At 44.7% G+C, this 23,061-nt stretch overlaps 1 protein-coding gene across 1 annotated transcript; it reads left to right on the top strand.

Moving 5' to 3' along the window:
- Positions 1-233: 233 nt before the first annotated feature.
- LOC123772227 (retinol dehydrogenase 7) lies at positions 234-15,386 on the top strand. The gene is made up of 6 exons (XM_045765300.2): positions 234-419; positions 1,886-2,293; positions 2,823-2,975; positions 10,744-10,896; positions 12,112-12,307; positions 14,646-15,386. Exons 2-6 carry the CDS (start codon positions 1,954-1,956, stop codon positions 14,806-14,808), a joined length of 1,005 nt encoding a protein of 334 aa, XP_045621256.2. The 5' UTR covers positions 234-419; positions 1,886-1,953; the 3' UTR covers positions 14,809-15,386.
- Positions 15,387-23,061: the final 7,675 nt, after the last annotated feature.

The following is a 23,061-nucleotide window of genomic DNA, read 5'->3' on the forward strand; positions in this document are numbered from 1 at the left end:
AACCTAAACACCTAACCTAACCTATGCCTATATATGCACAATATGCTAATATATTATAATATTAATTTATAGTTGAGAAAATTCCCGTTTTGAATGAACAGCATGTTAAAATTTATGAATGCGTCTGTGGGGTCGACCGCTGGATGTAATGGACTTGAGTCGAGGACGGGTTGGGTCCGGAGAGCCAAGTGTGAAACAGAGCAAGGTGAGGTGGTGGCAGCGCCGGACTGAGCGCCCCTCACAGTGTTACTGGTGGTCGGCGGAGCAGGAGTACCTTGAGGCGGTGTGAGTGGCCGTGGTCAACTATTGAGGGCCGCCTTATCGTATGCTGACAGGATATCTAAGATCTGAGGCTATCGCTTGGCGTGGTCACTCGTTTACGGATAGTCGAGATCTTAATTTGTCTCGTGACTCAAGTGGTAAGTGTTGGAAGGCCGGACCTCTATACTTGACTGTACAAGTGAACTGTTTACATGGAAAATGTTGTGGACAAATGTGGAGATATATACGTAATTTTAAGTGGGCCTGATATTAGTGATATGCTTTCTAGATTGATAATTTGGAAGGGGTATTTGGGGTAGTGTCTCGACATACATTCGCAGTAGGTAGTCTCTAAACGGCATGTTGTTCAATAATGTCTCGTATTTCGACGTATAAAGTCCCAAAGACTACAAACAGGTGTACGAGGACAGTCACGGCGGCGGCAAAATTGAATGTCCCGTTTTCTACTGGTGGGTCTTCGGGTACGTTGGAGCACTCTTGTTTAGTGCCGCGGTGAACGCTGTAGAGGAAGGGTTGTTCTGCACGTGCGCATGGTTCATGGTTACAATATTAATGCTCCTCAAACCGTAGAGACGTAAATATACATTATCTGCTCTTCTCTTAATTTCATAATAATAATCATCTTTATTTAGGTAAGGTACATACATAAAGAGATTTACAAAGTTTGTTGGCTTTATAGATAGAGCTAGTACATACAATGCCTAAAGCCACTATTACGCAAAGCGTTTCGGGCAGGAAAAACATTAATGACTACAGCTTAAAACTAATGGGTAAAAAGAAAAGATGTGATGAGTACATATAAAAAATAGAGGTAAAAGAGGGGGAACATTGTTGAAAAAGCAGCACAAATACAATTACAAATTACAGAAAATTACATTCAAACAGCGTTGATTTGAAAAACAAAACACAAAATATACATGGGTTGACAACAGGGGGGTAAGGTAGGTTACATGGAATTTATTAGGTATAGCTTCGTTTTGAACTTAAACTGGTTGAGAGAGGTACAGTCTTTAACATGGTTGGGAAGGTCATTCCACATTCTGGGCCCCTTGATTTGTAGAGCATTTCTGGTTTGATTTAGTCGTACTCTAGGAATATCAAAACTGTATTTATTTCTGGTGTGGTGCTCATGGGTTCTGTTACAACCTTCTATGAGTAATTATAAAGCTTGACACCAGCTTTAAGAGTGACAAGTGTTCCTAAGAGCTATTTAACCACTTGCTAGGCAACTTAAAATAGAAGTGTTCTGGAGTCTGCTTCATTGAAGCAGACCTTGGCCCTCCTCCCTGTGAGGTAATCTTCAACCCATTTCAAGAGTCCCGCCTTGATACTCGTGCATGAAAGCTTGTTAAAGATCGTAATCCCTTGTGCCTTGTCGAAGGCTCCTTTGATGGTAGAGTACCTAGCCGTGTCAGTTTGATGTGCTCCGTCCTTTAACAAATCCACTGACCCCCAAGCCTGCCTATATTGGGGAGTGTTGTACATGTTACTATGGCGGTACGTCCACACAAGAGTGGCGCTGCCCAATGACCTCTCCCTTCGGAGCAAAATTTAAAAAGTTTTTAATAAACTGTTGCCTAAAACGTAACTTTCCGACTTGTAGGTTGAACCCAGAGGGAAGTGGTCAGTGACCCCAGGTGACCCCAGGTGGACCCCAGGTGGACCCCGGCCATGCTTCACTGCCACATACTGCCTTGGTCAGCTGTAGCTGGTGTGATGACGTGTGTAATACTGAGGTACGTGTGGACGACGTTGACCAACAGGGAGGTGGAGCCGAGCGGGCGGATAGTGGTGGTGACCGGGTGTGACAGTGGTATAGGTTACCAGGTGGCCAGGAGCGCGGCCTCCTGGGGGTGGACGGTGGTGGCCACCTGCCTCAACCTGCAGGGTGAGGGCGCCCTGGCCCTCGCCCGGGCTGGCGTCCACACCGTCTACCTCGACTTCACTAAACCCAACATGCTCCGCTCCCTCCAGGATAAGCTGCAGCAGCTCTGGGAGGACGATGGCAAAGGTTAGTTAAATATTTTTGGTTTATTACAGATTTTCATCCGTTTATTGCCAAAATGTGGCTTGGTGTCCCTAAAATTGCTCCAAAACTATACAAATACGTATGTTCTGTAAGACGCGGAATTGAGCATGAAATGAACGTAGTACAGGGAAGGATCTAGTAGAGTAACGGCCCCGCTCCTGTGCCAGGCGAGTCCACTACGGGCTCACCATAGCCCGTGCTACTACGACCTTTCGTTCTTCGTATACTACACGGTACAAAAGTACCATGGAAGTAAGCAGTGGTGGTGTACGAAGAGGTATAGTGACCACTTCCAGTTTAAGGTCGGTCATAACGTGAACTGTGATGTATTAAACTTAACATTTCTGTAACTTTATTATTTTTAAGTGTTGATTTTATTATAAATTCAAACAAAGAACCCATAATGGAACTTTTGGCAAGTGAAAAGTTGAATGTTTAGGTCATTCGTCAACTCTGTAATCTGACACAATTCCCTGGACTTGTAATGATAGTATCCAAATGTGATTGACAGAGCTGTGGTGTCTAGTGAACAACGCGGGCATGATGACGCACGCGCGCCTGGAGTGGCACACCAACGACATGGTGGTTGATCAGGTCAGAGTTAACCTGACGGGGCCCATTGACCTCACCAGGGCTCTCCTCCCCACCATCAGGAGAAACAAGGGTAACTCTTCCAATATTTTGTCTGTTCTTGTAGCTAGACTTGCCTGTTCCAGCCTTGTACCTCTGTACCGAACCCTAGCCAGCTCTCCTGCCTGCTGTACTGTACCACTGGTGGTACTAAACTCATTGAGGGGGGACAGGAGCATGTTTATTTACATACAAGGTACATTGGGTTTGTGAGAATACATAGAATAGTATTTACAATCTTGTAAAGTCACTAGTACGCGCAGCGTTTCGGGCAGTTTAGGCATGTCGGCTAATATGGGTCGTATGCATTAAAGAACATGTTTCAATTCACTGTTGTGACTTGTAAGTTTATCGAGGTAAAATGCACACAAAGGGATGAGGTAGCTAAAGCTATTCTCGCCCCGTTCAGTACGTGTTCATACAAAGACATCACAAACAATAAACATTACCAAACAGTGATAAAGATCACACGAGGGTGGTAAACACGACTTGTGAAGGCGATGAGTCACAATAACGTGGCTGAAGTATGTTGAAGCTCCAATACGAGGCTATTGGAGCTGCCTCGTATGGGCCAATAGGCCTGCTGCAGTTTCCATTACTACTATCCCCTACACCTGACTTTCCTCCTCAGCTCTCTTGCCTATTTATTGCCTGTCCCTACCTCATCACAATCGACTTGAGAATGGTCCAGGACGGACCGAAACGTCGTCGTCCCTTCAATTTCTAGTGTGTGGTCTGGTCAACGACTTGTGAACGTGTTCCATTAGGTTAGTCTCGTTGACTGCTATAATACTGCTTCTCGCCAAGCTATAGTTGACCTTCCCGACCTCTCGCAGTACTCCACACTATGATGTAAACATTCCCGCGGAAATATACGGGGTCCTGGGGCCAGATTCACGAAAGCACTTACGCAAGCACTTACGAACGTGAACATCTTTCCTCAATCTTTGACGGCTTTGGTTACATTTATAAAACAGTTCACAAGCATGAAAACTTCCCATTCAACTGTTATTGTTATAAACAGCCTCCTGGTGCTTCGGGGCTCATTAACTGCTTAATAATTGGAAACAAAGCCGCCAAAGCTTATGAAAAGATGTACAGGTTCGTAAGTGTTTGCGTAAGTGCTTTCGTGAATCTGGCCCCTGGCCTTGGGCTAGGCTCCTCCAGCCGGCTGCCACAGACACATTTTTTCCTTCAAACCTTTTTTAAATTTAAAGTTCCTTCTCAAATAGAAGGTAACATTTCATAGCATGTACTGAACAGTTAGACCTTAAGTTATTAATCGTTATTGGTATTTGTAGTAACTATATAGTTTATAGAAGAGGTTAAAGGACGTGACTGAAGCACTGCTGGAGAACACCGCGTAAGTAATTGGTGTAGAAAGGTTTTTCCAGTGAAAGAAATTGGTCGCTGGATTAACTAGCATTCCGCCTTGACGTGGACAGCCTAGGAAAGAGGGAGAGGGGGTTATCTTGAGATGATTTCGGGGCTTTAGTGTCCCCGCGGCCCGGTCCTCGACCAGGCCTCCACCCCCAGGAAGCAGCCCGTGACAGCTGACTAACACCCAGGTACCTATTTTACTGCTAGGTAACAGGGGCATAGGGTGAAAGAAACTCTGCCCATTGTTTCTCGCCGGCGCCTGGGATCGAACCCAGGACCACAGGATCACAAGTCCCGCGTGCTGTCCGCTCGGCCGACCGGCTCCCCGGGGTTGTTAAAGACACTCAAACTCAAATATTATTGCGGTGGTAGTTGAGTGGTTCAGGCGTTTAGTACACATTTTCTTTGCGAGAGCTAGAAGATATAAGCTCGTTACTGGCGAAACAAATTGGTTTTTAAAGTATGGTTTCCAGTTGACTAATTTTGTACTTCAAAAAGATTTAGGTGCACAAATTCTCTCAAACTGTCAAGACGAAGCATTTCTTTCGCTAAAGTTTGAGAGTTCAGACACCCTAATGTTCCCAGCTAGTTTTATATATCATTGTAATCTTGTCCAGTGCTACAAAACTATAAATTTAATTAGAACTGATGGTGACAACTAAATTTAAAATTGTTTAAATTGAAAAAATGTAATTTTTTACCTCGTAAAAGGGTTTGGTGTTCCGTAGAATTTTACGGTAGTCTAAACTTTGTGATCGTGTCTGCCACTTTTAATAAATTAAACGTGTACTTGATACTCACTTTACTTCGGTTGTAAACTTTCACTCTAATTGTAAACCATTGCCATTCTAAACGCTTTTAATACAGGCGTGACAAATATAATTTGCCCTTTAAAATAAGGTTTATTAATACTTCATGCCGGATATGGGTAACATATTGATTGCGTAAAGCTTAGTATAATCTAAACATTGTTAAACTCCTCTTCTTCCCCTCTTAAGTATCCATTGCGAATTGCTTGGAGTAATTTAAAGATTAAATGTTTCAGGCACTTGAACACCCAACTTTGCTAAATACTTGGCACACTAAAATCTGCTCTTAATAGAGCAATGGTTCCAGAATCTTTGATTGTTGCCGCCGAAGGCGGCTAGTTTATTGTGCACCCCATACTCATCCTGTGAGCGGTAGCGCAAAAGCATTACAGAGGGCACAAAAGGTCTTTATCAGACCTCATCTTAGATTATTACATAAACAATTTCTTCAATCCTTCACACCTTATAGATACAATGTCAGCTAGTTACAGAGAAAGTGCTATTACAAGAGCTACATATTTACAGTAAGTCGTCATACATTAATGGTAGGTCTTATCGCTAATACATAATAGTTTGACCAATGGGGACATTAGAGTCATAGGGAGCTTCTGTTTATTATTAGTCTTCACAATACACTACTTGTTTCTGAATCTCATATGTCGTTCATCTACTGGAAGCAAAATGTGGGTACAGTGCAAGGATTTCAGGTAATTTATCCATGGTAATAAGATAGGTTGCCATATCATACAGAGTGAGCTTAGATTTACCTCTAAATGGCTCAATTTTACAACAATCCAAGATATAGTGTTCGAGTGTCGCTGCCTATGTCCACACACTTTACACTTCATCTAGATCCCTATACAAGCCGAACTGCCAGAGATACTTGTAGCCAAGTCTTATACGAGCTGTGACAACATCTGTTAGTCTACTGACTTTGTTACTTGCCCCATACACATGTTTTACTTCACACATTTCATTGTGATGAACAATGGACCTGCTAGTTCCAGTTTGCACTGTTCTACTTTCTTCAAATCCATCCAGGAGTTCTCGTCTAATGACACTTTTAAGGGACCTATTTGATAACTCAAGATTCCGTTCAATACTGTCTTTATTTACTGCAGCCTTAGCAAGGGCGTCAACTTTGTCATGTTCCTGCAGGCCAATGTGAAAGAGTCCACAACATTTTTATATTTACCCTCTTGCTAAGTATTCTTATATATCTACGTCTGGCTTCCAAGACAAGCACGTTATTACTTGATTGCAAACTGTTTATTGCTCGTAGTGAGGAAAGGGAGACAGAAATAATTAAGCTGTCTACTTCAGTGTTGTCAATAATTTAGTGCTACCAGTATCGCTACCAACTCGGCTTGCAGTGTGGATGCCCAGTTACTAATTCGGATATTTCTTTGAATTGTGCTGCCATCGGGCTGATGAGCAATAACAGCACTTCCTGCCCTCCCTGTAGCTGTATTGAGTGATCCGTCAGTGTATATGGTCTGTGCAATGTTGTTTTCAGCTTGTATATTGTGAATGTGTTCTATGGTGCTTAATTTAGCAGCAAGGTGAGCATGAGGGTTGTTTGTGATTAGTTTCTTGGTGGGGTATGCAGGGGTCAGGATGTCAAAAGGTACTATCTGCCAGGGTGGAAGGAAGTGCTGTACTCTTTCATCTGTATATACATCGTGCAGTCCCATCATTTTAATGAGTGGCAGTTCTTTGAATCCATTTAGACTAACTGGTTCCATTTCGTATGTGTTCTAACAGTGCAACTGACAGTGTTTTTATCACGCAAAAGCTTTAGTCCCATCATAAGATTAATTTCAAATATTCTATCTCTAATGCTAAGTATATTTAATTCTTTTTGCATGTTGAGAACTTTGGTAGTTATAGGACAGCCAAGTATAATTCTGAGTGCTTCATTTTGCATTTTTTCCAGTCTATCAATACTTTTGCCATTCTGCAGGACTAAAGCTGGTGCATGAGTCTATAAGAGACCTTATATACGCTAAATACATCATTCTTGCTATTCTAATTAACACCATATTTCGGGCTGTACCCCACTACAGTTCTGAGAGACTCGAGTCTCTCTACATTGTTATGTAACTTATTGACTGCAGTTGAGGTACAAGGGACAGAGACACCAAGGTATTTGAAAGAAGAGACATAGTCTATTGGTATGTTATCTATCTTAAGTTTTCGTGGTCCACTTTTGCAGTTGCCAATTTGTCTGTTAAATACCTTAGTTTTAGCAGCGTTGATTACAAGACCAAGGCTCTCACAAGCTGTATGTATACAATTTAAGACTGCATTTCGCGGTGGGTTTTAGTATGCACAAGGATGTCATCTGCATAGCTGATAGTGATGTTTGCCGGACTAGTTGGGATTGATTTTAGTAAAGCATTAATTAGAACATTAAACAAGGTAGGACTAAGTACTCCTCCTTGTGGGGTGCCTAGTTGCATTACTTTAGTTTCACTCTTGTAGCCTTGGAACAGTGCAGAGGACTTCCGGTTGGTAAGATAGCTTAGGTACTCCCTTATCCAATAGTGCCTTCCCTTCCACTCCTGTCTAAATCTCCAGGCTGTGCACTAGTCTCGTGTGGGGTACTGTCACACTTTCTGGCAATCAAAGAATATGCACTTTGCCCAACCTTTTTCCTGATTTGTCGCCTGGTGAAAGAATTGAGTTTAACCTGCAAGGCAAGATGCGTCATCCCAGAACCCATTCTGATGTCAGTTATTCTGCTCCAGGCGTTAAGTTTTATATTACGTTACATTCTTGTAAAGCCACTATTACGCGTAGCGTTTCGGGCAAGGTCCTTAACCCTAATTTCCCCGGAATACGACCCCGCCGAATCGTTTAACAACCAGGTACCCATTCACTGCTGGGTGAACAGAGGCTACAGTTAAGGATTGGCGCCCGGTCAATCCTCCCCGGCCAGGATTCGAACCCAAGGCAAGGCGCTTGCGAAACGCCAGGCGAGTGTCTTACCACTGCGCCACGGAGACTGCTTACGCCCTCTTCTCCCTCAATTATGCGTAGTATGCAAGTTAGACCCTGGCCTTTAGTTCAGCGCCTCCTGTCCTCCACCCTTGTATATCGGCACTAAAAATTCACGTGCATTGTGTGCGAATTTTCTCACAACCTGTCTCCTCTTAAAAAGAACGTCGCTTTTGGCCGTTTGCCCGTATGGACGTAATTTGAAAATGAAAAAAAAAATGAATATAAATTTGGGATTTTTTTTTAAACAGTAAGTTAAGGGTCCTCTGATAGGTTAGGTGGGCAGGAAATTGTTTCAAAACGGTATGAAAAGCGTTAATGGAAAGAATCCTCTTCTAAGCTGGCCGAGTAGGGCGGACGACTCAAACAGAAAACGGAACAGTACGTCACTTTTGTGAGTCGATTTAATTTCAAATTGCGTCCAAATTTGGCCATAGCGCCGCGCATACGGGCGAAAAGTGACGTTATTTTTAAGAGGACGGGTTGCACAATTAACATGTTTGTCCTGCCCCACGTGGGGAGCATGTAAACTAAAACATGTGGTAAGACACTCGCCTGGCGTTCCGCGAGCGCTATGTCATGGGTTCGTATCCTGGCCGGGGAGGATTTACTGGGCGCAAATCCTTAACTGTAGCCTCTGTTTAACGCAACAGTAAAATGTGTACTTGGATGAAAAAACGATTCTTCGCGGCAGGGGATCGTATTCCAGGGACCATAGGATTAAGGACTTGCCCGAAACGCTACGCGTACTAGTGGCTCTACAACAATGTAACAACTCTTGTATATATCTCAAAAAAAAAAAAAAAAAAAAAAAAAACATGCCCAGCAGTCTATAATAGACTGCTTAAATATTAGTTGCAGGCGACGAGTCACAATAACGTGGCTAAATTATGTTGACCAGACCACGCACTAGGTGAAGGGACGACGACGTTGTTTCGGTCCGTCCTGGACCATTCTCAAGTAGATTGTCGACTTGAGAATGGTCCAGGACGGACCGAAACGTCGTCGTCCCTTCACCTTCTAGTGTGGTCTGGTCAACTTAAATATTAGTTACAATGGAGGGTAAATGATATACTGTACTAGGCTACACTAACCTAGCAACTGGACTCGTACATGCAAAATGCGACTGTTTGAGCCGCTATGATATCAGATATCATTTGCCCGGTGATCATTTTGACGTAAAATGCTACATATTATTTTGGAACATATTGCCTAATGAGCTCGTGCCAAGACCTAAGTGGTGAGGTGCTTTGTCCTCTGTAACTAAGTCATTAACTTGTGTTGGGTGACGTTAGGGGGAGATTCTTGTGCTGTACCCAAAGTTTGAGGTTACCTTGAGGAGCTTCCGGGGCTTAGCGTCCCCGCGGCCCGGTCGTCGACCAGGCCTCCTGGTTGCTGGACTAATCAACCAGGCTGTTGGACGCGGCTGCTCGCAGCCTGACGTATGAGTCACAGCCTGGTTGATCAGGTATCCTTTGGAGGTGCTTATCCAGTTCTCTCTTGAACACTGTGAGGGGTTTGCCAGTTATGCCCCTTATGTGTAGTGGAAGCGTGTTGAACAGTCTCGGACCTCTGATGTTGATAGTTCTCTGAGTACCTGTTGCACCTCCGCTTTTCAACGGGGGTATTCTGCACATCCTGCCATGTCTTCTGGTCTTGTGTGATGTTATTTCTGTGTGCATTTGTGTGGTAGTTCTGTGAGGTTGGGTCTAATCTCATATTAGTTTCCTTCTAACTCCAGGTACAAGTAACCCTCCAGCAAAATGGGGACGTTAGGAGGGGGGGGGGGTTAAAATAGCCTAAGCTACTCTATTCCTTTGAGATGTATTAGTTTGTTAACGTCCCTATTAAAGTAAGTTTGAGCTCAAAGCTGTGTAATCCCAAATCCTGATAGGGTAGAGTAGCAGTGTACAAGATATTTACTTGTTAAATATCAATCTACTGGATATTACGGCAGCGTGGAACGTTCATGTCCTTGGGCATGACAGTGGAGGGGAGGGCGGACGGGGAGGCGGCGTCCTAGAGTACTTTTAAAAACTAAATTTGATCGAAAGACTAATAATGAACTTGCATCACTCTAGTTCGGCAAAGTGCATGAACTCCAACGTTACTACGTCTAATATGGCATATGGGTCATACTAAATTTAGATGTCCAATATTTTGCTGAAGCAGACGGTCACAATAACGGGGCTGAAGATATGAGCGCACCAGAAGATAGACGACGACGTTTCGGTCCGTCCCCATTGGCAAGTAGATTGTAGACTTGATAATGATCAAGGACGGACTGAAGTCTATACATCTTCTGGTGTGTAGTTTGGTAGTCATTTTGCCTAGGATTACTTAGTTTAGCTCTTGACATTCTAACAAAAATATAAGTAATTTGCATGGCTAACTAGCAACTTGGGTAAAACGCTGACCAAGCTTGATACAGTAGGTTAAGTTTAAGATGTGGCTAGCGAGGCGCCATGCTCCTTTAGGCTCCACCCCCAAATAGGGAGGAGCTTGAAGACGCTTAATGGGCTCTGAAGCTACACATTGTCAAGCTATAACATAAAGCTGAACATCGACTTCTTTTCAACTCTTAAACTTGATTCTTGTCATTATTTGTGGCAGGTCGTGTGGTGATGGTGTCTTCTCCAGCGGGGCAAGTACCCGTGCCCAAGATATCGGTCTACTGTGCCACAAAGTGGGGCATAGAAGGCTTCAGCCAGAGCCTGCGCTTAGAGTTGGACTCCTCGGGAACCTCTGTAGTCATCGTCAGACCGTGTGAGTAGTCCTCCATCCTATGGTACAACTTTTGTAAAGGCTTCGCTTAACATGCTTGATACTGCCAGAGACTCGCTCGGTTTTGCTTGTTCGGCAAGCAGGTCTCAAAGGCTGGATCCCACGTGATAATGGGAGATTGGGAGCCCCCTAGAACAATAGGTCCCCTCCCGTCGAGGGTAATAGATATGAGGAAAAGGACAATACCTATGGAATTGTGCTGGGAAAACTGTTTTAAAGGTCCCTTCCTCTTGTAACCTTCCTTTTTTAATCTCCCTCCCATCCTTTGACTAAATTATCGTGCAAAATTACCGCATGAAACTAGCCTAATATTTTCATTTGGTAATCTTGACAAGATTTGATAAATCGTCTTCACTGAGCACCCTAACATCGTTATTTCCTTGCCTTTCCTCCACTAAATTTAGAAATTCCAGCAAGATTGTAAAGTGGCGACCAAGACGTCTAGGGGAAGGGGGGAGGTTCTATACTGAAACATGGCCCTTATTTACTGCATAAGGATAAATATTACTTATATTTAGGATACCTAGGGTAGTCCTTAGTTCTTAATGTATCTCTTGACTTTGTCCTTAATTGGGCAGAACTTTACACTTGCAGAATATTAAATAGTTATGGACTCGTATTCGAAGATTAGTTTGAATAAAATGTTTATTTCCAAGTTAAATTTACAATTTTAAATCTATTTTTAAACGGTTCTAAACTTGGAAATGCTGGCGAGGTTCGCGTAATGGATCAATAATACATAAAATGCCACTACCCTATTCATGGGCAAACGCCTGCACATAGTTATCTTGAGGTTATCTTGAGATGATTTCGGGGCTTTAGTGTCCCCGCGGCCCGGTCCTCGACCAGGCCTCCACCCCCAGGAAGCAGCCCGTGACAGCTGACTAACTCCCAGGTACCTATTTACTGCTAGGTAACAGGGGCATTTAGGGTGAAAGAAACTTTGCCCATTTGTTTCTGCCTCGTGCGGGAATCGAACCCGCGCCACAGAATTAAGAGTCCTGCGCGCTATCCACCAGGCTACGAGGCCCCTATAAAGTAGTAGTTAGTGCTACAGAGTGGAAACTAACCAGAGCTTCGCCGGTTAGATTTTGAATGAGTAGTTTCATGTAGTTCCCACTGAAGCGTTACTACTTTCATTGCACATATTATCTCTCAAGTTTGCCAGTTACTAATCGTGTACCTCTTGACCGACAGGTAACCTGCCTAACCGCACAGGAATACTGAGCAGAAACGCTGGTCAGCTCAGACGAATGATTGAGGCAGCGAGTGAGGAGACTCTACAGACTTACAGGAAAGAGATGCGAGAGTCGCTGCACGTTTTTGAGATGCACTTCAGCGACATCTCCACAGTACAAAACATTAACGACCCGTTGCTCATGCAGTGTTTCAGGTACTCGTATGTTTAACACCGTAATTATTTACTTGTTGAAATTACATTATATAAAAAAAATGGTTCTGTGAGGATTTTGTGGTAGCTTAGTCAATGATGTTAGATGCTATTACCTGTACAAATGTCTTCATATAAACTGCGCCCACTCATTTCTTGCAATTATTTTTTTGCACACATGTACAAAACGCGCGTGCACGTGTCCGCACTTTTTTTTTTCTTCCCCCCCCCCCCAATTTCAGTGCTTTGCAACATAAAGTTTAGAGCTGAAAAGGGTGGTGGAAACATTTGCACAGCCAATATACAGAATATATTATATACACAATATATTGTATACTAGCCGGTACCCGACGATGCGTTGCTGTGGCTCGACGCATGGGGGAGGACGGAGACAGGAAGGTTGCTGTGGCTCGACGCATGGGGGAGGACTGGGAGACAGGAAGGTTGCTGTGGCTCGACGCATGGGGGAGGACTGGGAGACAGGAAGGTTGCTGTGGCTCGACGCATGGGGGAGGACTGGGAGACAGGAAGGTTGCTGTGGCTCGACGCATGGGGGAGGACTGGGAGACAGGAAGGTTGCTGTGGCTCGACGCATGGGGGAGGACTGGGAGACAGGAAGGTTGCTGTGGCTCACCAAGGCACATGCGTTGTTGAGCCACAGCAACCTGTCCCCCCGTCCCCTCGTCCTCATTATTCCTTCTTCCTATCCCCTCGTCCCCACCATTACTCCCTCCCCCTGTTCCATCATCCTCCCACCATTCCCCACTCCCTTGTCCGATGCATTCTCAAATGATCTAATGTTTTCCCATCATATAATTGGTAACAAAATGATCTGATGTTCCCATCACTTAAATAAAAAAATTAAACTAAATTACAAAATAAACTATACTTACGAAATGAATGGTATGGTTAACACAGCTCATTGACAATGCAATGTCACACACAATAATTAAATCAAAATGAAAAAATCATTTTTCATAAATGATTTTAAAATCATAAAATCAATCTGAAAATTTAATTTATCAATGGAATCGTAACATTTAGTATAGCATGTTTGGTCTCGTGTGCAACAGATGGCGCTGTTTTTCAAACGCATGGTTTTTACCTGTCACAGGGGTGGCATCTATATAGCTATATAACAACATGCGCGTATTCGAATGGAACGTTGTCAAAATTTCAAAGCCATCGGTAAAGAGGTTTCAAAGATTCCCCCCCCCCCACCTTACCTTACCTTGAGGTGCTTCCGGGGCTTAGCGTCCCCGCGGCCCGGTCGTCGACCAGGCCTCCTGGTTGCCGGACTGATCAACCAGACTGTTGGACGCGGCTGCTCGCAGCCTGACGTACGAGTCACAGCCTGGTTGATCAGGTATCCTTTGGAGGTGCTTATCCAGTTCCCACGTGGAAAAAAAACACAAGTTTTTCGAAAGCATGGTTTTTTACCATCAGACGTGACATTTATATATTACGTAGTAACCTCATTTTTTCAAAATTCATAAAATCGCTGGGGTAAGGTGCGGGGGTCTAGATGCGACACATTGAGCCTCTCCTTTCCCCCCAGACTGACTTTACAATTTTTTTCCCATGTTGAAAACACTTGTATAGTTGGTGAGACGTGTAGTGAACCTGACAAGCGGTCTTCTTCGTGCAGCGGCGCCTCAAGAAGCCTCCCATGGCTCGGGAGGAGGGCAGACAATGTCCTAAAAATATTATATTGCAGTTGCCTAAATTTTAAATTGCAGCCTGCTGGTGGTTTCCTTCTAGAAAAATCATGTCGTCGCTACTTTAGACTAGTTTAGCCCATATATGGTCTTTGTTATAGTCTAGGATTTTTGAGGATCCTGCTGGGCTGACTTTCATAATTTTTGGTTAAAAAAATATATAATTTTACTATATTTTTGGTAGAAAGCATTGTGCTTCGCAGTTTGCATCATGACAGTACGGGAAACGCGCCTAGTCTGAGCATTACTATAGATAGGCCTATAAGTTTTTTTATATATATATATTTATATTGCTATCTATAGGTCTGATAGATGCAACGAATACAGGAATGGATCATTCAGTCATGCGCGGTCGGTTAAATGTAAGGGGGGGGGGGGGGGGGAAGGAGTACTGCTGCTGGTATTCGGTGTCAAATCTCAATGGTGACTCTATTGGACATTACTGAAGCCCACACATGGATAAGATCAACATTAGCAGACATTGAGCTAGTCACAGGCTTCAATTAAAGGGGAACGTAACTTGGGAAGGGCTTACGAAGATAATTCAGCTAGGTAAAAGTTTAAACTGGGTTCCACCCTATTTATCCTTTAAATTTTAGTAACTACATTTTTATCCTCTCCAGGAGGGCAATGATGAAAGAGAAGCCCGCTGCCGCCTATTCTGCCGCGCCCCTGACGGTACGCTTCTATCTGGGACTCCTGCAGATACTGCCCTCCTCCTTCCTCTACGCTCTCCTCAAGTGGGGCGTCTACTATAAGATTATGAATCTTGCTAAAAACACATAATACGGAAAATGAACCAGTACTGTGGTTCACAACGTGACCCCTTGCGTCGCAAGGTGGTTCAGAGTGTAACTCTTGAGATGGTTCCTTGGTTTCTTGCTCGTTCAGACTTTTCAACTCCTTGGGGATAGGCAGGAATATTGAACTATAAAATACTGACCAAAAACTATACATTAGTATAAAAATGCTTGATAATTCCTGACCCAGCTGGTAAACAAAGTGTGCCTTTTTAAATGTTGCATACAGGCTGGCTGAAACCCTTCCTTGGCTGGAAGGGATTCTGGTTGAATCGGAGCCAGCCAAACAATTGGAAAAATTTCCAGTTTACGTAGCAGTGAAAAAGTACCACAAGAGATGTGCAACTACTGTGGGCTGCATCCTGAAGGTGGTCAGTAGTTGGCACAAGGAAGCCCTCAAAGAGCTTGAGTATAATCTGTTTACAGAAGACAGGCGTTCAAAGTCAGATTTAGATGGGGCTTTAACCTGGATCTGACTTTATAACCCTTCATTTGAAGGGGAAACTGCACAAATATTAACTTGGTTTTCTTCACATAAATATTGTAACTCAAATGCAATATCATTCATTGATAACTAGGAACACCTAATGGAAGGAGTGAGATGCTCGATATGGGGTGCATTTATTTAGGGCTGGGGTTAACATGGGAATGAAGGGAACTGTAGAAGGCCTATTGGTCCATACGCAGCAGCTCCTATTTATCCTCCGTCTCATTCATATGTCTAACCTACGCGTGAAACAATAGAGAAATCCAACTTTTATTGTTACACGATACTAGGCTCCACAAATAAATGCCTGTTACTGAACCAGTATTTATCCCAGGTCTTAAATAAAAACTACCCCCCCCCCTCACGTCCCTTTCCAGCCAACTGTTGTCGTGAGGAGGAGGAGGGAGGGGGGGGGGGGAAGACTTTGTAGACGGATGCCGGGGTGATGCTCCATAGGAACGGTCCTCTGTCCTTGTGACTGTCTCCACTAATTGTGCTGGTTGCTATTTCTTCTTCCTTGTGTTTTCCTTTTCCCTTCCCCCCCCCCCCCCCACTTTCTCGATCTGTGGCAATGGGCCCATAATTCTGCTATCTAGATCCGCTCTGATGTTCCCTTCATCCCCTTTCCTTTCTCTCTTTGCTCGTCATCCCTTTACTTAGATTTCAAGTGGCGGGTCCTCGATGACCTCTATGGCAGTGACCCTTTTCCAATCCTTGTTACTCCTTTTCTCTTTTCCCCACATCCCCTCTGTCCAGCTCGTTGTTGCCGTGAGGGGGCTTGGTGGCCAGCTGCCGGAGTGCAATGCTCCTTGGGACGGTCCTCTGTCCTTTTGTAGCCTTGTGCGCCTGCTGCTGTCCTCTGTGCTGGACAACTTTTCCTTTCCCTCGTTTCGTTTTTCTCCTCCCCCCCCCCCTCTTCTAATTGTCATTTCCTGCCGACCTTTTGCATGTTTTGATTATTCTTTTGGACTACTTCTATTTTGATGCCCGGGTGCTTGAGGCGGCACACTCTTGCACCCGTAGACCCCCTCCATGTCCGGCTCGTTGCTGCCGTGAGGGGGACTTGGTGTGTGGCTGCCGGTGTGGTGCTCCTTGGGGTGGTCCCCCTGTCCTTTTGTAGCCTTGTGCTCCTGCTGCCGTCCTCACAAATTTTGCTGGACACTTTTTCCTTTTCTTCCCCCGCCCCCTCCTCGCTCAGCTCGTTGATACCGTGAGGGGGGCTTAGTGGGCGGCTGCCGGAGTGTGATGCTCCTTGGGACGGTCCTCTGTCCTTTTGTAGCCTTTTGCTCCTGCTGCCGTCCTCTCCAATTGTGCTGAGCAACTTTTCCTTCCGTTTCGTTTTTCTCCCCTCTTATCCTATCTGCTTGCCGTTTCCTGCCGACCTTTTGCATGTTTTGATTATTCTTTTGGACTACTTCTATTTTGACGCCCGGGTGCTTGAGGCGGCATACTCTTGCACCCGTAGAACTGTAGTACCCAACGTAGAGAGTAATCTTCACAACCCCTTCGGGTTGTGAAGATTACCTTTGATGGTCAGACCCTTCCACCCTCTGTCATTCTTGCTGGTGCCAGGTGCTCTGTCCAGGAGTACATGCCTTCTAGGCTCTGTAACAAGTGCTGGAGGTTTGGGCATGGTGCCCTCCGCTCCTCCGGGACTCTCTCTGTCCTTTGTGTGGTGGCGAAGGTCACCAAGTCGGAGTGCGCTTCTCCCCAGGCTCGTTGCCTCAACTGCGGTGAGGCCCATCCTACCTTCTCCCGTGCGTGTGTCCATTACAAGCTTGAGGCAGCCGTCCTAAACTTGAAGCACCGGGAGCGTTTCTTTTCCTGAGGCGAGACGCCAGGTTCGCCGGCTCCTGCCTTATGCTAATATCTCTTATGCTCGCGTGTTGCGCTCTTCCTCTCCTTGTCCTTCCCACCTTCCTCAGACTCGCAACCGTTTCCGGGCCTTGGACCCTGATACGCCCACTGCCCCCTCCGCTGTTCCTTTGAGTTCTGTCCCGAAGCTTTTACCCCTCCTACGATTCTAAAACGCCTTTTCCTTGAGCACTTTTCTCACTCCCACTCCGTTTGTCTTCACCGATGGGTCTAAGTCTGCGGACGGTGTTGGCTACTCTGTTGTTTTTCCTGATCACACTTGTGTAGATTACCTCCGGAGACTAGCCTCTTTACAGCGGAGCTTTATGCTATTCTCTCTGCTCTTCGTCTCCTGCTTTCTCGTTGTCCGTCTTCCTTTGTGGTTGTTGTTGACTCTCGTAGTGCCCTCATGGCTCTCGGGCCCTTTAATCCGGTTCATCCAGTAGTTGTCGAGATCCCGCATTGGCTGTTTCTTGTTCACAGTAAATTTAAGTCGGTTGAGTTTTGTTGGGTTCCCAGCCATATTGGTGTGTCTTTAAATGAGCGTGCGGATGCTGCCGCCAAGGAAGCTGTCCGCTCTTGTCCCATCTCTCGTAAAGGCATTCCATATTCCGACATTTACCCGGTTATCCATTCCTCCATTCTTACCCGTTGGCAGGCTTCTTGGTCGTCTGTTACTGGTAACAAACCACGTACTCTTAAATGTTGTTTCCTTGTGGCCGTCCTCCTACCACCGTAACCGGCGATGGGAAACAGCTCTGGCGAGGTTGTGTATTGGCCATACTCGCTTAACCCATGGTCACTTGATGGAGCGCCGCCCTGCTCCTTATTGTCCTAGTTGCATTGTCCCTCTTACGGTCGTGCATGTCCTTCTTGAATGTCCTGACTTCCAGGACGAGCGTGTCTTGCTTTCCGACCGCCCCTCGCGGTCACCTGTCCCTCAATAAAATTCTTGGTGACTGATACTTTTGATATCGATCGCCTCATGCGTTTTTGTTCTAATATTGGCATCCTTGGTGATATTTAGCGCCCTCTGATTATTCCGCGCATTTGATGGTGCTACATAGCCTTCCCGGTTTGGTGCCTTCTTTTGACAATTACTTAAAGCGCAGGTTAAGTGTGTGTGAATTATTGGGGTGGATATAAATGGCTGCCTCGTATGGGCCAATAGGCCTCCTGCAGTTACCTTCATATGTTCTCCAATGAAGCTTTCTGAAGATGGTCTCCATGCTTGGCTGTAATAATCCAAGTGGGGGGGGGTGTACCAGAGATAGCGTTTAAACTTTGGTTATCTTAATATATTACGTGAACTTGTATTATATAATCTGTATGCTGGACCCTTCTTTAGCCTTTTACTTGTACATTGTAACACTGTCGGACAGGAATCTTGGCCTAATGTGGGTTCTCAGAGGCTGTCCAGTACTTGCCAGTGTACAGGGTCGTGAGGTCTGTCACTCCTACTAGCCTTCTACCTGTTGGGTTACGACTTGACTCTTCTGACGTAAATTTCTATAGAATGTTTTTGCCCATCAAATTTCTGTAAAGATCCCGACCAGTCCTCTTACAAAGAACGTCGCTTTTCGCTCTCGTCAGTTTCAACCAAAAATTGCCGTACTTGAAAATGGAAGTTCATTTTCCAATTGAAATGGACCCAAAGCAGCAAGTTTTGGGTCCTCTGGTAGGTTAGAAGGGCAGGAAATTATAAAGTTTCAAAAAGTCATGAAAACCGTTAATTTAGTCTTCTAACCTAACAGCCTAAGCCAGAGGACCCAAAACGGGACAGTACGTAACTTTCGTGAGCCGCTGACATTTTAATAAATAAATAAATGTTTATTTAGGTAAGGTACATAGAAGAGATTTTACAAAGTTTGTTGGATTAATAGATAGAGCTAGTACATACAATGCCTAAAGCCACTATTACGCAAAGCGTTTCGGGCAGGTTTTTCTGGTACAATGTTTGCCCTTTTAGTGCTCATAAGAGCGAAAAGCGACCGCATTTGTAAGAGAACGGGTTGTTAGCCACTAGGCTACATAGAACTGCGTGTGCAGTTCTATGTTCATGCATTTTGTCTAAATGTGATAAATACGGATATTGTACAGCTAACCATGTTAATGTACTATAAAGTTGTGTAATAAAACTTGAAACAGACTTTAGTTCTTTATTGACTACACTAGACAGTTTAAACATGGCACAAGACTCTTGACTACTCAACATAAACTACCCGGTAATCTACAAATGCACACCGAACTTGGGCAATCTTTGATGCACGTCTGATTGTTAAAGTGAACAGAATGTTAAGAGACGTGTGGTTAATGGTCTAAACAATATTTGGAAATGATTATTTAACTCGGTTTGCAATGGAGGGCTTTAACAAGCTGCAATTGTAAACAAAACTCGGTGCGTAGAAATTAACATAACCCATTAGCAATTAACTGAATCTCTGCCTAATCGTAGTCTCCGTGGCACTGTGGTAACACTCGCCCCGTGCTTCTAAAGTGCTTTGTCCTGGGTTCGTATCCTGGATATATTTGTATCCAGAGTAATCTTGAATCCATGCTAGCATATTTCCCTTTACACCTTTAACTAAGGTGTGTAGTGTGTAATGTTATCAGCACCTGGTGCAGTGTCCTTGCCACCTTTTTTGGGTCTGATTAGTTCTTGTTTGGTGAAGGGACAGTCACAATCGTCATTTATAGCTATGCTCTCATGAATGACTGTCAACCTCTCTTGTTTTAATTGTTCTTGCTGCCTTCAGACCATTGCAGGAAGCTGATATGAAGCTGTTCTTTCTGCAATTTGGAGAGCAAGTCTCTCAGCCTCCTGCAATGGTTGAATACATGCCTGTGGTCGGGCTGGTCGACCTGATAGTTTTAATCTGACCCCATATCTTGCCAAGACTACTATGTTCATTTAGAGTTTGACACCACTCAAACCATCTTGCCTCCTTTACTTCTCTAGAAACTCGCCTTGCTTCAGATATCACCGCTCTTAGCAGAGTTCTTCCTTCTGGTGTGGGGTTTCTCTTTAGATGTTTTCTGAAGATGTTGACTCTGTGGTTCTGTTCTTTAACGTCATTACTATAGAACCAATAGTTCTTTCGTTTCGTGTTACCTGTGATAATGATTGGAATAGCTTTGTTTGCAGCAGCTGCAACGGCTTCCTGCAGATTGGTCTCGTGTATGTTCAAATCCTCAGGTGGCGTGTATGTTGCATACCATTTTTCAAGTTGTTCTTGGTATATATTCCAATTGGCCTTTCTTAAAATCCACCTAGGCTGTGCAGGTGGTGTAGGAGGTCGCGCCAGGTTGAGTGTCGTGACAGTAGCATAGTGGTCACTAGTGATCACCGGGTCTACTTCCCACTTCGCCTGATGCTTGAGTGCTGTTGAGATGAATGTAAGATCAAGGGAACCTCCTAGAATGTGAGTGGGTTCCCCAGTGTTGAGAAGTGTAATTTCAGGTACTTCTCGCAGAGCTGCAGCTAAATGGCGCCCACCTGCATTGGCTGGCCCAGTCGCACCTAACTCTGGATGATGAGCATTAAAATCCCCAGCAATAATTACATTTTCCTGCGTGGCCAAGGCAAGCACTGCCTCTGCTTCTAGTTTACGTCTAGGGGGCTTGTAGACGTTGTATATGAGGAGCTCAAAATTAGCCATATTCACTGTTACTGCTAATACCTCTACTCCATCCCCACATGAAACTGGGGTCTATTTTCTTGCTGGGTATGGTGTTCCTGACTAGGGTCATTAACCCGCTTTGTCTCCCCTGCTCATACGGTATAACATAGTGCTGATAACCAGCTAATCTGAAGGATTTCGTGGCTGGGAAAAGTTTCTTCCAAAACGATTATATCTGCTTTCGTGCTGATTGCAGCCTCCTGAGGTGTGGTTTTTATTTCCAAGACCTTGTATGTTCCACTGCAGTATTCGTAATGGCCAGACGACGGTTTTTTTTTTAGATATATACAAGAGTTGTTACATTCTTGTAGAGCCACTAGTACGCGTAGCGTTTCGGGCAAGTCCTTAATCCTATGGTCCCTGGAATACGATCCCCTGCCGCGAAGAACCGTTTTTTCATCCAAGTACACATTTTACTGTTGCGTTAAACAGAGGCTACAGTTAAGGATTTGCGCCCAGTAAATCCTCCCCGGCCAGGATACGAACCCATGACATAGCGCTCGCGGAACGCCAGGCGAGTGTCTTACCACTACACCACGGAGACTGTTTCGGTTGGTGTTGCTTGTTCTACTAGAACTCCTCTTCGGGATCGACCTCTATATTCTCCACCTCGCAAGTCGTGTCGCTGCAAATCGGACTGCACTGATTGTTCGTGGTCAACCCCGACATTGTTGGAATCTGTGCATAACTGTGGTCCATCACTTTGTTGTTGGTATTGCTGCATGTCGGACTGCATTGATTGCTCGTGGCTGTTTCTTGTGTTGTCGGAACCTGTGCATCTCTGCTGTTCAATACGTCTTTGTTGGTGTTGTTGCATATCGGGCCGCATTGGCTGTTGTTGTCTGTCTCCAACCCGTTCTCGCAAATTTAATAAGTCAATATTGACTTATTAAATATGTGCATAGGTGACATAACATAATAGTTTCTCTTGAAAAGCTTCATAGAAAACACCGACCTTACCTAACCTTCTTAGTATGTTAAGATAAGCATCTTATTGCTTCGTAATTACAATTATTACCTAACCTATACCTATAATAGGTTAAGTAACAATTGTAATTACGAAGCAATAAGATGCTTATTTTAACATACTAAGTAGGTTAGGTAAGGTCGGTGTTTTCTATGAAGCTTTTCAAGGGAAACTATGTTTAGTATGTCACCTATGCACGCAACTAATAAGTCAATATTGGCTTATTAAATTTGCGAGAACAGGTTGCTGTCTCTTGTGTTGTAAGATTCTGTTGATCTTGGGTGGTCACTGCTTCTTGCAGTTGCTGTTGTGAATGTTGATGTTCTGGTGTCTGGACTACCAGACTGTTGTTGGTAGTCTGTGTCCATGTTGTGTTGTTTGTCCTCTTGTGCTCCGTCTTGTCTAACTGTGTTTACTAGTTGTTTTTGCGGGGGTTGAGCTTTGCTCTTTCGGCCCGCCTTTCAACTGTTTACTAACTTTTTTTTTTTCACACCCCACACACCCCAGGAAGCAGCCCTGGGGTGTGTGCGCGTCTATCAACGTACTGGAGTGAACGACATGGAAGAAAATGTAGAATAGAACCAGTGAAGAGCAGAGGTGCCATAGGCACAATCAGAGAACACTGTATAAACATCAGAGGTCCGCGGTTGTTCAACGTCCTCCCAGCGAGCATAAGAAATATTGCCGGAACAACCGTGGACATTTTCAAGAGGAAACTAGATTTATTCCTCCAAGGAGTGCCGGACCAACCGGGCTGTGGTGGGTATGTGGGCCTGCGGGCCGCTCCAAGCAACAGCCTGGTGGACCAAACTCTCACAAGTCGAGCCTGGCCTCGGGCCGGGCTTGGGGAGTAGAGGAACTCCCAGAACCAGGTATCAACCAGCCCGTGACAGCTAACTAACTCCCAGGTACCTATTTACTGCTAGGTAACAGGGGCACTTAGGGTGAAAGAAACTTTGCCCGTTTGTTTCTGCCTCGTGCGGGAATCGAACCCGCGCCACAGAATTACGAGTCCTGCGCGCTATCCACCAGGCTACGAGGCCCCTGTGGTCTGCTGCACGATCTTGTCCATTATCACACAAGTGATTTCTTGAGTCTGCTGCTGTGAGGCGTTCTGCGTCATCTGTAGGCAATTGATAATGGTCTCTGCCATGATCTTCACTAAGTTTTTCAGCTGGACCTCGGGGGTAAAACTGTTTATCTGTTGTGTTGATTCCGAAAGTAATTGTTTTTTGCTCTTTTGCATTTGCT

The sequence above is a fragment of the Procambarus clarkii genome, chromosome 69 (assembly GCF_040958095.1).
Source record: "Procambarus clarkii isolate CNS0578487 chromosome 69, FALCON_Pclarkii_2.0, whole genome shotgun sequence".
Classification (NCBI taxonomy): domain Eukaryota; kingdom Metazoa; phylum Arthropoda; class Malacostraca; order Decapoda; family Cambaridae; genus Procambarus; species Procambarus clarkii.

Coding starts and splice junctions, on each gene's coding strand:
- LOC123772227 (XM_045765300.2), top strand. CDS start 1,954: ATGCTTCACTGCCACATACTGCCTTGGTCAGCTGTAGCTGGTGTGATG. Junction 2,976..10,743: donor CACCATCAGGAGAAACAAGG/GTAACTCTTCCA, acceptor TATTTGTGGCAG/GTCGTGTGGTGATGGTGTCT. Junction 12,308..14,645: donor TTGCTCATGCAGTGTTTCAG/GTACTCGTATGT, acceptor TATCCTCTCCAG/GAGGGCAATGATGAAAGAGA.